General features: G+C 41.5%; 2 protein-coding genes and 1 long non-coding RNA gene across 3 annotated transcripts; 1 reads left to right on the plus strand and 2 right to left on the minus strand.

Annotated features, from left to right (window-relative positions):
- Window positions 1-1,936: 1,936 nt before the first annotated feature.
- On the minus strand, window positions 1,937-7,777 carry LOC107220756 (integrin beta-PS). Its single transcript, XM_015659477.2, has 14 exons — window positions 7,463-7,777; window positions 6,435-6,871; window positions 5,914-6,013; window positions 5,660-5,830; window positions 5,366-5,464; window positions 5,118-5,288; window positions 4,880-5,038; window positions 4,659-4,790; window positions 4,045-4,350; window positions 3,769-3,981; window positions 3,413-3,541; window positions 3,088-3,274; window positions 2,795-2,934; window positions 1,937-2,556 (listed from the first exon to the last, which is right to left on the minus strand). The coding sequence occupies exons 1-14, from the start codon at window positions 7,619-7,621 to the stop codon at window positions 2,479-2,481; spliced, it is 2,481 nt and encodes an 826-aa protein (XP_015514963.1). The 5' UTR covers window positions 7,622-7,777; the 3' UTR covers window positions 1,937-2,478.
- Window positions 7,778-7,936: 159 nt separating this feature from the next.
- LOC124292787 lies at window positions 7,937-9,322 on the minus strand. The gene is made up of 4 exons (XM_046730702.1): window positions 9,139-9,322; window positions 8,737-8,800; window positions 8,470-8,660; window positions 7,937-8,401 (listed from the first exon to the last, which is right to left on the minus strand). The coding sequence occupies exons 1-4, from the start codon at window positions 9,300-9,302 to the stop codon at window positions 8,278-8,280; spliced, it is 543 nt and encodes a 180-aa protein (XP_046586658.1). The 5' UTR covers window positions 9,303-9,322; the 3' UTR covers window positions 7,937-8,277.
- Window positions 9,323-10,433: 1,111 nt separating this feature from the next.
- Window positions 10,434-11,308, plus strand: LOC124292832. The gene is made up of 3 exons (XR_006902769.1): window positions 10,434-10,683; window positions 10,945-11,041; window positions 11,282-11,308. It is a non-coding gene; the product is annotated as an uncharacterized LOC124292832 (long non-coding RNA).
- The last annotated feature ends 707 nt before the right edge of the window (window positions 11,309-12,015 follow it).

The raw sequence follows: 12,015 nt of genomic DNA on the forward strand, positions 1-12,015 counted from the left end.
TGGCGTATGCCGTCTCGCTGGTTCGCGGGGTTTCTTCATCACGGCGCTAGCGGTCGGGACTTGAATGTCGCGGTATCCAGCCAGGGGAAAACGATGTTGCACTCTGCCTCACGACCGGGTAAATATTGGCTCGGTATTCTCGGTTATAACACGCAAGGTATCAAATTATTGAATTCATTCAGTCACCGCGTGATACGGAATTGCTTTCTGTAAGAAGTTCGACGGTGACGATGACGGAACCAATGAAACGAAATTATCTGCGGAAATTTCGATACCTCTTACAGAACCCTTTGAAAAATTATACGACATTCGACATTCGATGCTCCATAATGCCTTCCAATGGACGAATCTTCATATTCGAAACTTTCCACGGATCCAAGTCTCTGTGGAGATTTTTAGTTCCGACTAGTATTTTTTGAAATTCTGTACCTATCACGAGACTGCAGAAGCAATCGATCCAACCGAGCTGTTTGTCTACCCGTGTATCACGCGTATTATTTAGGCTTGACCAACGAGAAATAAAACTGGGACACGGGTCGATAGAGCAGGTTAAGAATAGGGGCAAATAAAGCGATCTGTCGCACTCCCCCCCGATACGCAACGCGGCAGCGAAACTTTCCGGCCGTGTACTGACTTGCAATTTAAATCGTCCGATTCATCCCGTAATTCAGGATACTTCCAGGAAGAATCGCCCTCTTCGTGGCGTTGCTTGAGTAAGGACGACTGTTTTATTTTTGATTTAGCTTCTTTCACTTTCTTTTTTCAACCCTTTATCTACCTAGTTCGAGGCTCACTCCTTCTGGGAAGCATCGAATGGCCGCATCCTTCGCAGGACCGGACAGTGCAACTCAATCCATTTTAACAACAACTTAATCCACCAGGATGCGAAGGGTTGGGGTTGAGAATCTAGCCGCACGGATAGAAAATCGGTGGAAGGGGTGGGTGGATGCCCGATTGGAAATGCTGCTGGCAGCGAGTCATCGAGGTAAGTAATTAAATCTGGAAATCGCGATTGACAAACGAACAGATACCAGATTTGAGACGGGGTTTAACGATACAAGGCGACGACTTTTATACACTATGCGGTTCGCGGAAAGCATCGGTCCAACTCCGCCACGTCTTCATTTTTTCAAATCGAATTCACCCTCGCTTCCAAGGATTCATAATAACCGTACCTTTTGTTGTACTAATTGTGTGTTACCAAAGTACACACTGTGCCGAGAAATCCCATTGACCTGTGGGCTGCGAGCAAAAAATCAAACCTTTTGTTAGGTAACAACCGACCGCCGGTGTAACTTCTCCGTAACGTGATCAGCGCAGCTCGATTCTCCAGGACTGCAGCCTCCTCAATCGACCCCTGCAGCTCAACTTTGTTACCGTTTAAAATTACTGGTTCGAAACGCGCCTTGGACTTACAGGTGTATTTAGATGCGGAAGAAATAAGGTACGGACGTAAGATCGACGTATAAATTCGATTTTTCATGTATTCATCTATCCACGTTTCAGCTGTTTATATCAGCAAACGAAAGTCGTTGCAATGATACCGAGGAAAAATTCATGTCAATACCTACTTACATTTAAAGCAAATCAGCAAATTACGATAGGCAAATAACGCGAAACGACGTTGGAATTAAGAACAATTGTGGCTCACGAATTATATAAAAGAAGATGTAATAGAATAATAATAATACTATGTAACCGGATGAAATAATGATTGACCGTACTTATATTAAATTTGTAAGATGTTTAGATTAGTATTATTGCCATAATTCTTAGTGTGTAAGTCAGAATTCATTGTGTTTCTGAAACTCAAATTGAGAGGTTGTGGGTTGTCCTATTTCGGTCATAATTTGACTGATTTCAAATATTGCTATAATTAATCATTTGATGCCTCATATCGACGTAATATTGCGAATGAAATCAATTTTGTGCAGTCTCACGTCGCTGCGAGCAACTGAACGAACCGTATTTTTTTTTTTTTAAGTTTACCATGTTACAGTCATAGGAACAGTTGATTTCATTTTGTATTAAAACAATTCTTGAGGTGACACCGATATTTTCTCATTTTGCTGCAACTCTTGCAAGTAGATCCCTAAATATGAGTTTTAATGTTTTTAGAATACTGATTCAAACGGCGACCGTTATTCAGTTCTTACATTAACAAAATTACAGAACGAGATGAGGAATAATCAAATTTCTTTTCATCTACGTCATACAGGGATGCTTTATAAGCATGCAATTTTTTTATATTTTTATGTTTTTGGTGTTACTTTCTTTATCAGATAATTCAGTTTCGAGCGCTCTTTCGTTTCACAAAGTGCGAATAACAACTTTTCATTTCTCACTCAGTTTTCCGACCTTCGTCACGACGCTGTGCTGACCCATTCACAGCTACAGTAGATTTGAAGTCTTAGTTTACATAAAATATCACGAATAACGCTTTACCATGATGAACGGGTGGGATTCTCCCCTCAAGGGTCACTGGGCTGTGGAGTCAGTGCCGAACATGGGATTGTTGAAAGTAGTTTTTGCGGCCTTGTAGATTGGATTTGTGCCCTGTAACAGCGAAGCAATGTCCCGTAGCCGATTACAGACAGGAATAAACGTTTTTTTTTTCAACGAAACATTGCGAGTAATCTTTTCTCAGCAAAAGTAATTCTGATTCGGACTTATCAATGCCCCATAACACGTGATTTGATTTTTTCATCTATAATTCAGGGGAAAAATTCGGTTGGCGCCAAAATCAATCGACGTCTAATAAGCGGAATAAAAATTGGGTCAGATCGTGTCTCACCCCTTCGTAAGTAGCGCATACGCGTTCCTTTTCAAATTTGACGTATTCTCGGTGATCGTGGAACATCGTCACTGCTTTCCAGGCAAGAAGACCCAGCAGCCCAAGAAAGAGCGTAAGCAATATCACTCCCGCTGCCGTGGCTGTAAAAAGAACAACGCGTTTTTTGTTTTAACTTTCTACTCTCACCCCAAATTCACGAAAAAAATATGCCGGGTGAATCACTCCACACCGTGAAGTTGACTTATACGTAAATAAGTATTCTGTAGACCGTGCAAATTAACGCATAAACTTACTTAGCGGGCTGAACAAAGGAAGAGCACTGCATTTCTTTTTCTTTTCGGCAATTACTGTGTCAAATCGTTGGTCTCCTCTTTGGTAGCCTCCAACCTCATACTTGAACGCGAAGGTACAACCATTGTCGTCGGGTACCACACACTTCTTATACTTGGAATCTGCCTCCGGCTCGTCGATTGTTTCAACCTGAGGTATTGGTATCCACATACGCATCGTTAAGCAATTTTTTCTCCTAGTCATTGTATAATTGAACTCTACGCGGTGTGTACGCACCGACGGGATTGACGTTCTTACGTACATACAGTTAGTCATTTTTATACCCACCTTTTCGGACACTTCAACGTTTCCGCACTCAGTTGAATCGCAACCATCTCCGACCACAGCGCGTCCAGTTTTGTGAACATAGCACTCAACACAATCCTTCAAAGTCTCGCAGTACTGATTCGAACACGTCTGTAAAATTCAGGTTTATGATAAACGATACCTTCCTCGGTCTATCTTTGAAAATGTAGAATTCGTATAAATTTTTACTGATCGATTCGTCGATGTCTCATCATATGAATTGTCACGGACCGTCCACCGACCTTATCGAACGTGACATGAGACATGAAATTTCCCACACGATTTTCTAAAAACATTTCTACAGTCGACATCTCGACCATACGAGGTATTTTACGTACCGGACAGTCCTGACAGTATTGCCCGGTTCTTCCCTTGGTAGTGTCGCATTCGCAGATACCGCATTTGCATTCCCCGAACCCGCTGCACACCTTCTCAGACACCGGGTTAATGCAAGTATTGGACGTGCTGCACTCGCAAGAATCACCGTTCCAACCCGGCTTACATTTGCACTTACCGCAGTAGCACGTTCCCCGCGATGGACCACCGCAAACCTAAAAAACGTGGAACGTGGTGAAAGCCTTTTAATGGTAGAGATTTTTTAATCAAGATCTCACCTTTAGGTTGGACCGCGGGCATGAGAAGTTGTCGCACTCGCAAAACTTCCCCATATATTTATCACCCTGTTTTGGTCCCGCGAGGCACTCGCACTTCCCACAAACGCATTTGCCACGATTCTTTCCACTGCAGGGCTCCGCTTTCGTGGCGTTGGCAGGTACACAGCCGGTGGATGATATTTCCGTCACTTCGGGGCCATTTCTTGGGCAATAGCAGTCTTTGCCTTGGAAATATTTGTTGCATTCGCAAATACCACAGGCGAGGTTACCGTGGCCGTGGCACTCAGGCGCGTTGGCCTTGAAGTACTGCGCGAATAAAAAATGAAATTGAACGTAAGGACTTCGTCAACATATAGTAGTGACTTTTGCCATCAATCAGAGGAACAAAGTTTTGTTAAATTTAACACTAAAACGAGATTGGATCTGAACATTTCTGTGTCGTATATGTTAATCTATACTCACATATCCTTCAATATACTACACTGGGAAAACAATCTTATTTACGTTATTGAACAATTTTTGAGTAACTAATTCCACCCCAATCGCACGGCGCTGACCAAATCGCTTTACTTGCAATTAGTATAATGAAATTGAACGTCTGTGTAGAATCTTACCCCGTTGTCAGGTTTGGAACACGGACAATCGCAGATTAGATCGACTTCGATCGTCAGTCTTTCGTCGACTCCCTGCGGTTTGATCTCGATTATCTGGTGCCAATCTTCGGGCCGTTCGGGACACTCGATGGCCTGCATGCGACCGTAACGAAATCATAAAAATTAAAGAGTATCAAGGTATGCGATTTCAATTCATGATCACGACATTTTAATTTCCCCACCTTTATAGAAATCTCAAATTGCACGGACTTATTTACACGGATACCGCCGCATTCGTTAGTCTCACTGAGTGGAGCCGACTGGTTCATACAGCGGGAGAAAAATTTGACTTCGATGAATTCTGGGTGGCTACTCGTCATCGTGATGGTGTTAGTTAGTGTCTGAAACAGGATTGCAGCGAACATTCGTAACTCTTCCACAAACCCTAATCGTCACTCCAGTGAAGAATGTATACGCTACCTCGTACTGACTGAGGATGATATCCACCACTGTCTTATTGTCAGACTTACTGTCGAGGAGCCCGACGGAAGAACCGTTGATACGCAGGCTCAAATCCCGGTAATTCTCACTCACAGCTTTGGTCACGTCGAATATAACGTTAATGCTGTTCTTTTGAATTTGCTTATTTATCTGTAATAAATAATTAATCAATCTCTAGGCTTGCAGTCTGCATTCTATCCCACCCGGTCTTCTGAAGTATTGCTTACCTGCGTTATGGAGGGATAATCGAGGATTTCAGCGTGTGTATAGGCACCTTTTTCGTCCAAGTGGCACGTCTCGTCGTTTGGTTCAACGATTCCTGCTAGCTGTAAAAATTATTTCTCCGTTTGATTACTTGTCACACCTTTGAAATGAAAGCATTCCGTTTTTTTCAGAGAGTGCGGCATGGTCTGGAGTAGCTCTTATTAATTAAGACCCATCACTCCCGCCACTCATCTCAATTTGGTGGCTTTCACTTTGAATCGACGTACTGTAGTGTATTACACGTATATCATACACACCTTGCCATCGCCAGCTATGTGATATGTGGCATCGGATGAGTATACCAAAAGGCGACGCGCATTCTTACGCCAACCGATATCATGCTGGCAGACTATGGCTTGCATCAATCCATCTAAACCGCCTTCTGGGACGTCCAGATTAGCAGAGATTTCCGCCTTTTCTACTTTTGTCTGTTAAAAATACAGGACTTGAGTGATACACGGAGATTTGACGTATTAACTTGTTGTAGATGTATCGGCAGAATCGCACATACCGTAAAAAGTGAGACATTCGTGCCCAGTTTCATTTGATGCTTGAATTCATAGGGTGAAGCACACGGCGTCCCATCCTTCAATTTGCACATTTTTAAAATCCTGAAATTAAAAAGTGATACATCGAGAGAGAATAATTTTTAATTTCATAAATATTATAGTAGAATATACATATTTCGGATTTTCAATATTTTTCGCATTAGCATTTATTTCTAATTATGTTGATAAAATTGCATATCTCTCCGAGGAAAAATATCAATTCATACATCTATTGTGTCATAGGCAGAATGAGAAGAAAAATAATTATGCAGGCGCATAGATATTTATAGATAATCACACGATGAATAAACTCAAGACTCATTCATCCGAATGAATGAAAAGGTGAAGAATGAATTTCTCAGCCTAAATACTAATAGACACTGTTAACAATTCGAATTTAAAGTATGACGTAAGTCTTTGATATTTAACAATTTTTACAGCTTTCCAGGCTTGTCATCAGTTCAAGATTATCCTTGATGCCTACCATTCTCTCTCCGTGTTTGTCATAGGTAGGACTACCTTGTCGATGAAGCTACCAAACCCGAGATGAAAATTGGAGGTAAGTTTGCCCATGGCTTCTACCACCTTTGCGCCTAACTTAGCAAGATTGTTTCTATAAGGTTCCATTGATGCGGATAAATCCATGAGGAAGTAGAGATCGACTGGGTAATCATTGGCTTGCTGATAAGATATGTTTATGCGCAGCTCTTCCTGACGGCGCAAGGATATCTTTACGTGTTGCGGCTTCACCTGGGTTTGATTATTTTGCTGGGAGGAAAATGGATCATCGTTCAGGACCAACGTCTCGTTTTTATCCACTACCAAATCTATGCGACACCATGATTCACTGTTGAATTTTCGGTGCGTGCAGCGTGGTTGCTCGGGGATATTTTCAACGGCATCCTCGGAGTTGATTGGTCGCTGTAATGCAACGAGCATACGTACGTTTTTAAAGAAATAAATTTCAAACTTGACGTGATAAAAAATTAAAAAATGATGTAGGTATCCAACGAGCATACGCGGTGAAACTTTTTAAATTACCCGGACTTCCGTTTATTGAACGGCAATCTCGTGAACATGAGAAATACCATTGCTGTATTAAGCTTCCGTGAATCGTTACACAATTTACACTTAAAGCACACTCGTTGGCAGTTTCTAACTTCTTCAATTTTCTCTAAATTTTGCGTCGGAAAGATTCTCAACTGCGAAACGATCCCATTGATTCGAATGAATGTCAGACGAAAGATTATGTAGTTTAGTTGAATCGAACGCGGAAAGTCTTACGAAGACTTCATCATCTTTAATTCAGGAATAGCCACGGTTTCTATCTCGTCATTGGAAAATTCCAGAATTTCAGCAATCAGCGGTGCAGCAGAGGTCTAGTGCGCTGATTTTTCGAACACCCAGATGTCGTTAATCCGCAGCATTGTTCTTGGCTCGAATTCCTGGTTCTTTCAATACTATATATATATGTATATATATGTATACACCTATAACGCATTCAATACTCACAATATCTGCACACCATACGCATTGCGGTGTCCGGATGCATGCCGCGCAGGTTTCTTTAGTCTCGCAAGAGATGTCTTCGGTGTCCGGGTAGCCGTATGCAACTATTAGATGAATAGACACTAGGCACACCAGCACCCTGACTCCCGGCTTAAGGCCCATCGTTCAAGTCAACTTCGCTATTACTATATCGTTCTTATTGTTTATTTATTACTGACTATTACGTAGGCCCACAATAATTAAAAAATCTCAAGTCCACCTTGCAGATACTGCTCTAAGTACCGTGAACTGTCAGCTCATATCGTCAAGTGAAGACTTTACGACAAGGGCGAGGCACGGGTGACGAGAAAACAGCGGAAGCTGCGGTATGCCCCGGAAGTATGACGCAGCGATACAAGCATAGCGTCAGCGTACAGTTTTGATTGCGTTCAACCTCCACAGTGTCACTTCTGCGACGAATTAGCCTGCACTTATTTATCACACGTATACCAACTTTCAACACAACACGTGATTTGCGGTGGATTTATCAGTTCGCTGAGTGTGTGTGACATTTCTTTCCTTTCAGTGCTCCGTTTTATTCGATTATATAATGTATACTGGAGTTATTACATATTTAATTGTATTGTATTGAGCTATGATAATATCGATTATTTTTTAACGATACGAACTATTTGACTGTTACAAATATGGAGCTAATTATGGCACTATGACTTCACGAGGAGACGTATTAGGTATAACGATAGATTACATTATATATTACATTACGTAGAGTGTTTTATAACTTGGAGTATAATTAGAATAATGCGATTCGCGCGGAGTTACGTGGTTTTGCCAAGGTGCCGAGCTATTTTTCTATCATTGCGCTTTGTCGTTTCCTGAAGTTGTTTATTCAAATGTTCAATTCGTTTCCACTCCGAATTTCTGCTCTGATTCGCTTTGTTCCTGCATGGTCATAACATTTTATTTACGAAACTGTATAAAAATTTTACTATAGGGTTCGTCACAATTACCAAGCATCTTTGAGCTTCTGTAAATCCGTTACACCTAATTCGTGACTCGGTATCGCGCTTACAATCCCTTCCTTTATCTCATACTTGGACATCAGAGCTTCGACTTCTCGATCAACCATTGCGATTCCTTCCTGAAATTCTTGGTTTTCACGTCTGATATTGCCAATGGCCGCCGTTGCATTATCCGTGGACTGTATGGAAAAATGAAGAGATTATTCATAACGTGAATACAATCCACAACCGATGATGTCTAGTTGACCTACTCACGTAATAGGTCAAGGCATTTAAAAACTTTGGCACCGCCTCCGCAACCCTGTTTTCGAATATCACTCTAAAAAATATCGAACGAATTTAATCCATTGTTCGTACCATAAAATTCCATGTTGCGTGATGGGAGCCCAAAGCGATGTAGTTCATATTCTCAACGCACCGAAACATCTCGTCTTCAATTTTTCGTTGAATTAATTAACCAACAAAAACTAAGAAAATAGGTTTGAACCTTTACAGTACATTGTGCGTTACAGCAAGATGCTGAGAAGTTTGTAAAAGAAATAACGAAAAAATTTGTCACATCTGCCTCTATGGAGTTGATAAAGGTATTTCGCACAGTCAAAGAACGCCCAACGGCTGGTAACGCAGTTTTAGATATAAACATATTATCATAATCACAGTTCATTCGTTCGCAGACTTTGGGTCCGATCCGCTGCGCCGTTTATCCCCTTGATCTCCTCTCGCTTCTTGCAGAGGAGTATCCTAGACGCTTCGATGGATTCCTCGTGGGTTACCTCCAGACCGCGGAAGTGTTGAGACTTCTCAGTGGCTGCAGTTTCCATTTCGTCATATCGCCGAAATTTACGCAGCAATTCGTACGACTCTTCTCTCAGTTTGTTCTTCTGGTTGTCGAGGTTCGCATTCTGCGGATAAACGGTTAACGGTTAGTTCGATTAGGGTTACCTACAACCGTTCTTGTCCAACTCACAAACCTTCGGCCTACCTACGCTCGCCAACTTACCTTCAGTATGAATGCGTCGATCCTAGCCTTTACCGAGGACTGGCTACGGGCTAGTGCTTGTGATTCCGCCATTCAGCTTTCTTGACTCGTCTCAGTGGTAACAGCGTGTAATTCTGCGAACGCTAAATCTTTTATCACGTCAATTAAATCCACCTTGCTACGTTAATATCCGGCGTTCCTTGTATCAGGTTATGTAGAAAAAAACAAAAGATATTAGGGTGTAGAATAAACAGCAAATAAATTGCTTGCGGTTAGGCGTTTGCCGCGCTGCCCCCTTATTGATAAAAAAGGTATCTGCGCGGTAAGCTATCGGCGGGTTGCCTTGGATCAGGCGCTATGCACAAACGTCAAACTACCTTAATCAACTCTGTTTAGTCTTGAATCGTATTGAACGTTGACTTATAAAGACAGTTGCCCTAATGGACTTTGGTATGACAACCAGAAATCGTTACCGATTTCGACATGATGCTGGCAGCATTCACCTTCCGAGTAACACAGTCTTCGCAATGGTAAGCCCAAGCCAGTACTTAGTCAGTGTGTACTTACCGACTTGTCGGCGATACAAGGAATCAATAATGCGAGAATAAATTTCTTCCAAACTTCGTAGTAAAACAGTGATTTAATTGAACTATAGGTACCCGAGAGAACAATGTACACATAGATCATAAATGATAATGGATCAGATGTAATAATGATGCAGAGACCAAGAAGTATATGTGTATGTGCGGTTCACGTACAATATTAATATATATGATCCATTTACGATTAATACGTGATACATACTGTAAAATTTTATAGTTTTCCAGGAGACAAACTAGATTATCTACAATAATGCGGCTATAATATGAAAACAGAAGAATTATTGATTTCGAAATGGGATTCTATTCGACACGCGCTAGATGTATTCCATAACATTAATATTCATAATTATTCCAACAACTTTGCATTTGCTCTCTCGATCTTAAATTATCGTGAGCAAGAATCGAAACGCTGTTTTAGCTAGTCGCAAGTGAAGACTCTACGTTGGGAGAGAAGCAGAATTGTTTTTCGAGAAGTGTTTGTATGGATGTGTTCTATTACTGAGAATGTGAGGTGGTTAGCGGTGGTCGTTGGAGGTGGTCGGAGGTGGTAAGGGGTGGTTACAGGTGATCGAGGTGGACGAGGAGAACTAGGTGGACGAGGAGGACGAGCATTTCTGCGCGGTGAGTGTAACATTTAATTGCAATTGTAATTATATTTTATCTGAAATTTTTTACACTTGTCATGTTTACAATGAATTATTTCAATTCATTTTTTGCGCAAGTTCGAATTCAGTAGCTATAAATGCGCTGATGAGCTTTCTACAATTATTTATTATTTTCTCATAATCTTCTCGGTAAAATGTGTCGATAAAAAGATTTTATAAGTCCTTACACAATATTTTTAATGTGTTCTGATACTAAAAATATTAATTTGTATTTAAGATATAACTCGTGGTGGTTTGCGGTGGCTGTTGGGGGTGGTTGGCGGTGGTCGGAGATGGCCGAGGAGGAGGACGAGGAAGACGAGGATTTATGCTCGGTGAGTGTAACGTTTTTATAATATTTGATGGCAATGTTGATTATATTTGATATATAATTGTTCAAACTTGTCATGCTTACAATAAATTATTTCAATTCATTTTTCCCGCAAGCACAAATTCAGTAGATATAAATGCGCTAAAAAAATTTATTATATAATTGATTAATTAATTAAGTACATTTATCCTTACACAATATTTTTGATGTGTTCTTATACTGAAAATATTTATTACTATTCCAGGTATAACCCGAGGTGGTCAGCAGTGGTCGTTGGAGGTGGTCGGAGGTGGTTGCGGGTGATCGAGGTGGAGCACGAGAACTTATGCTCTGTGAGTATAAAATTTTTATAATATTCAATTAAGTAGGAGTAGGAGTAGATGTGGGATCTGGGGTAGAATCAGGAATGGGAGTGGAATCAGGAGGAGGAGCGGGAGGGTAGGGTATATTAAAGTAGGGTAGGATAGGGTAGGATAGGGTAGGGTAGGGTACGGTAGGTAGGGTAGGGTATAGGGTAGGTTAGATGCTGGGTAGGTTAGGTTAGGTTACCTGCTGAAAAATGTCGAAAACACAAGTTCTGGTTTTTTGGCTGTAACTTTTGATCCGCTGCTCGCAGCGTATCGGGACTGCACTTAATCGATTTGTCTCGCGAAATTACGTCGGAATAGTGCCAGAAAAAATTTATTCCAGCTCTTTTCAGAATCCCAAAAATTTTCGTCAAAAATGGAAAGGGGTGTTGCGAACGGCCCTATTGGACTTTCGCGACACGCGCTTGGCGGCAAGCTGCTTGCTCAGCGCATTCCTCCGGGAATCGCTGCCCCGCACACAACCAGATGAGTCAGGAAGTGCACCGATACCGGAAGGTGGCGCGATGGTTACTCTGCAGAATAACGCCCCACTACCGACGAAACCGAGCTGTAACCGGTAATCCGTCGACACCATCAAATCAGTCGTAATTGAGAAGTGTAAGATCATCGA

This window comes from Neodiprion lecontei, chromosome 2 (genome assembly GCF_021901455.1).
Source record: "Neodiprion lecontei isolate iyNeoLeco1 chromosome 2, iyNeoLeco1.1, whole genome shotgun sequence".
NCBI lineage: Eukaryota > Metazoa > Arthropoda > Insecta > Hymenoptera > Diprionidae > Neodiprion > Neodiprion lecontei.

Coding starts and splice junctions, on each gene's coding strand:
- LOC124292787 (XM_046730702.1), bottom strand. CDS start 9,302: ATGGAAACTGCAGCCACTGAGAAGTCTCAACACTTCCGCGGTCTGGAG. Junction 8,801..9,138: donor AGTCTGCGAACGAATGAACT/GTGATTATGATA, acceptor GATATTTTTTAG/AGTGATATTCGAAAACAGGG. Junction 8,402..8,469: donor CAGAAGCTCAAAGATGCTTG/GTAATTGTGACG, acceptor ATGACCATGCAG/GAACAAAGCGAATCAGAGCA.
- LOC107220756 (XM_015659477.2), bottom strand. CDS start 7,621: ATGGGCCTTAAGCCGGGAGTCAGGGTGCTGGTGTGCCTAGTGTCTATT. Junction 5,831..5,913: donor CGAATGTCTCACTTTTTACG/GTATGTGCGATT, acceptor TATTTTTAACAG/ACAAAAGTAGAAAAGGCGGA. Junction 5,465..5,659: donor ACATAGCTGGCGATGGCAAG/GTGTGTATGATA, acceptor TAATTTTTACAG/CTAGCAGGAATCGTTGAACC.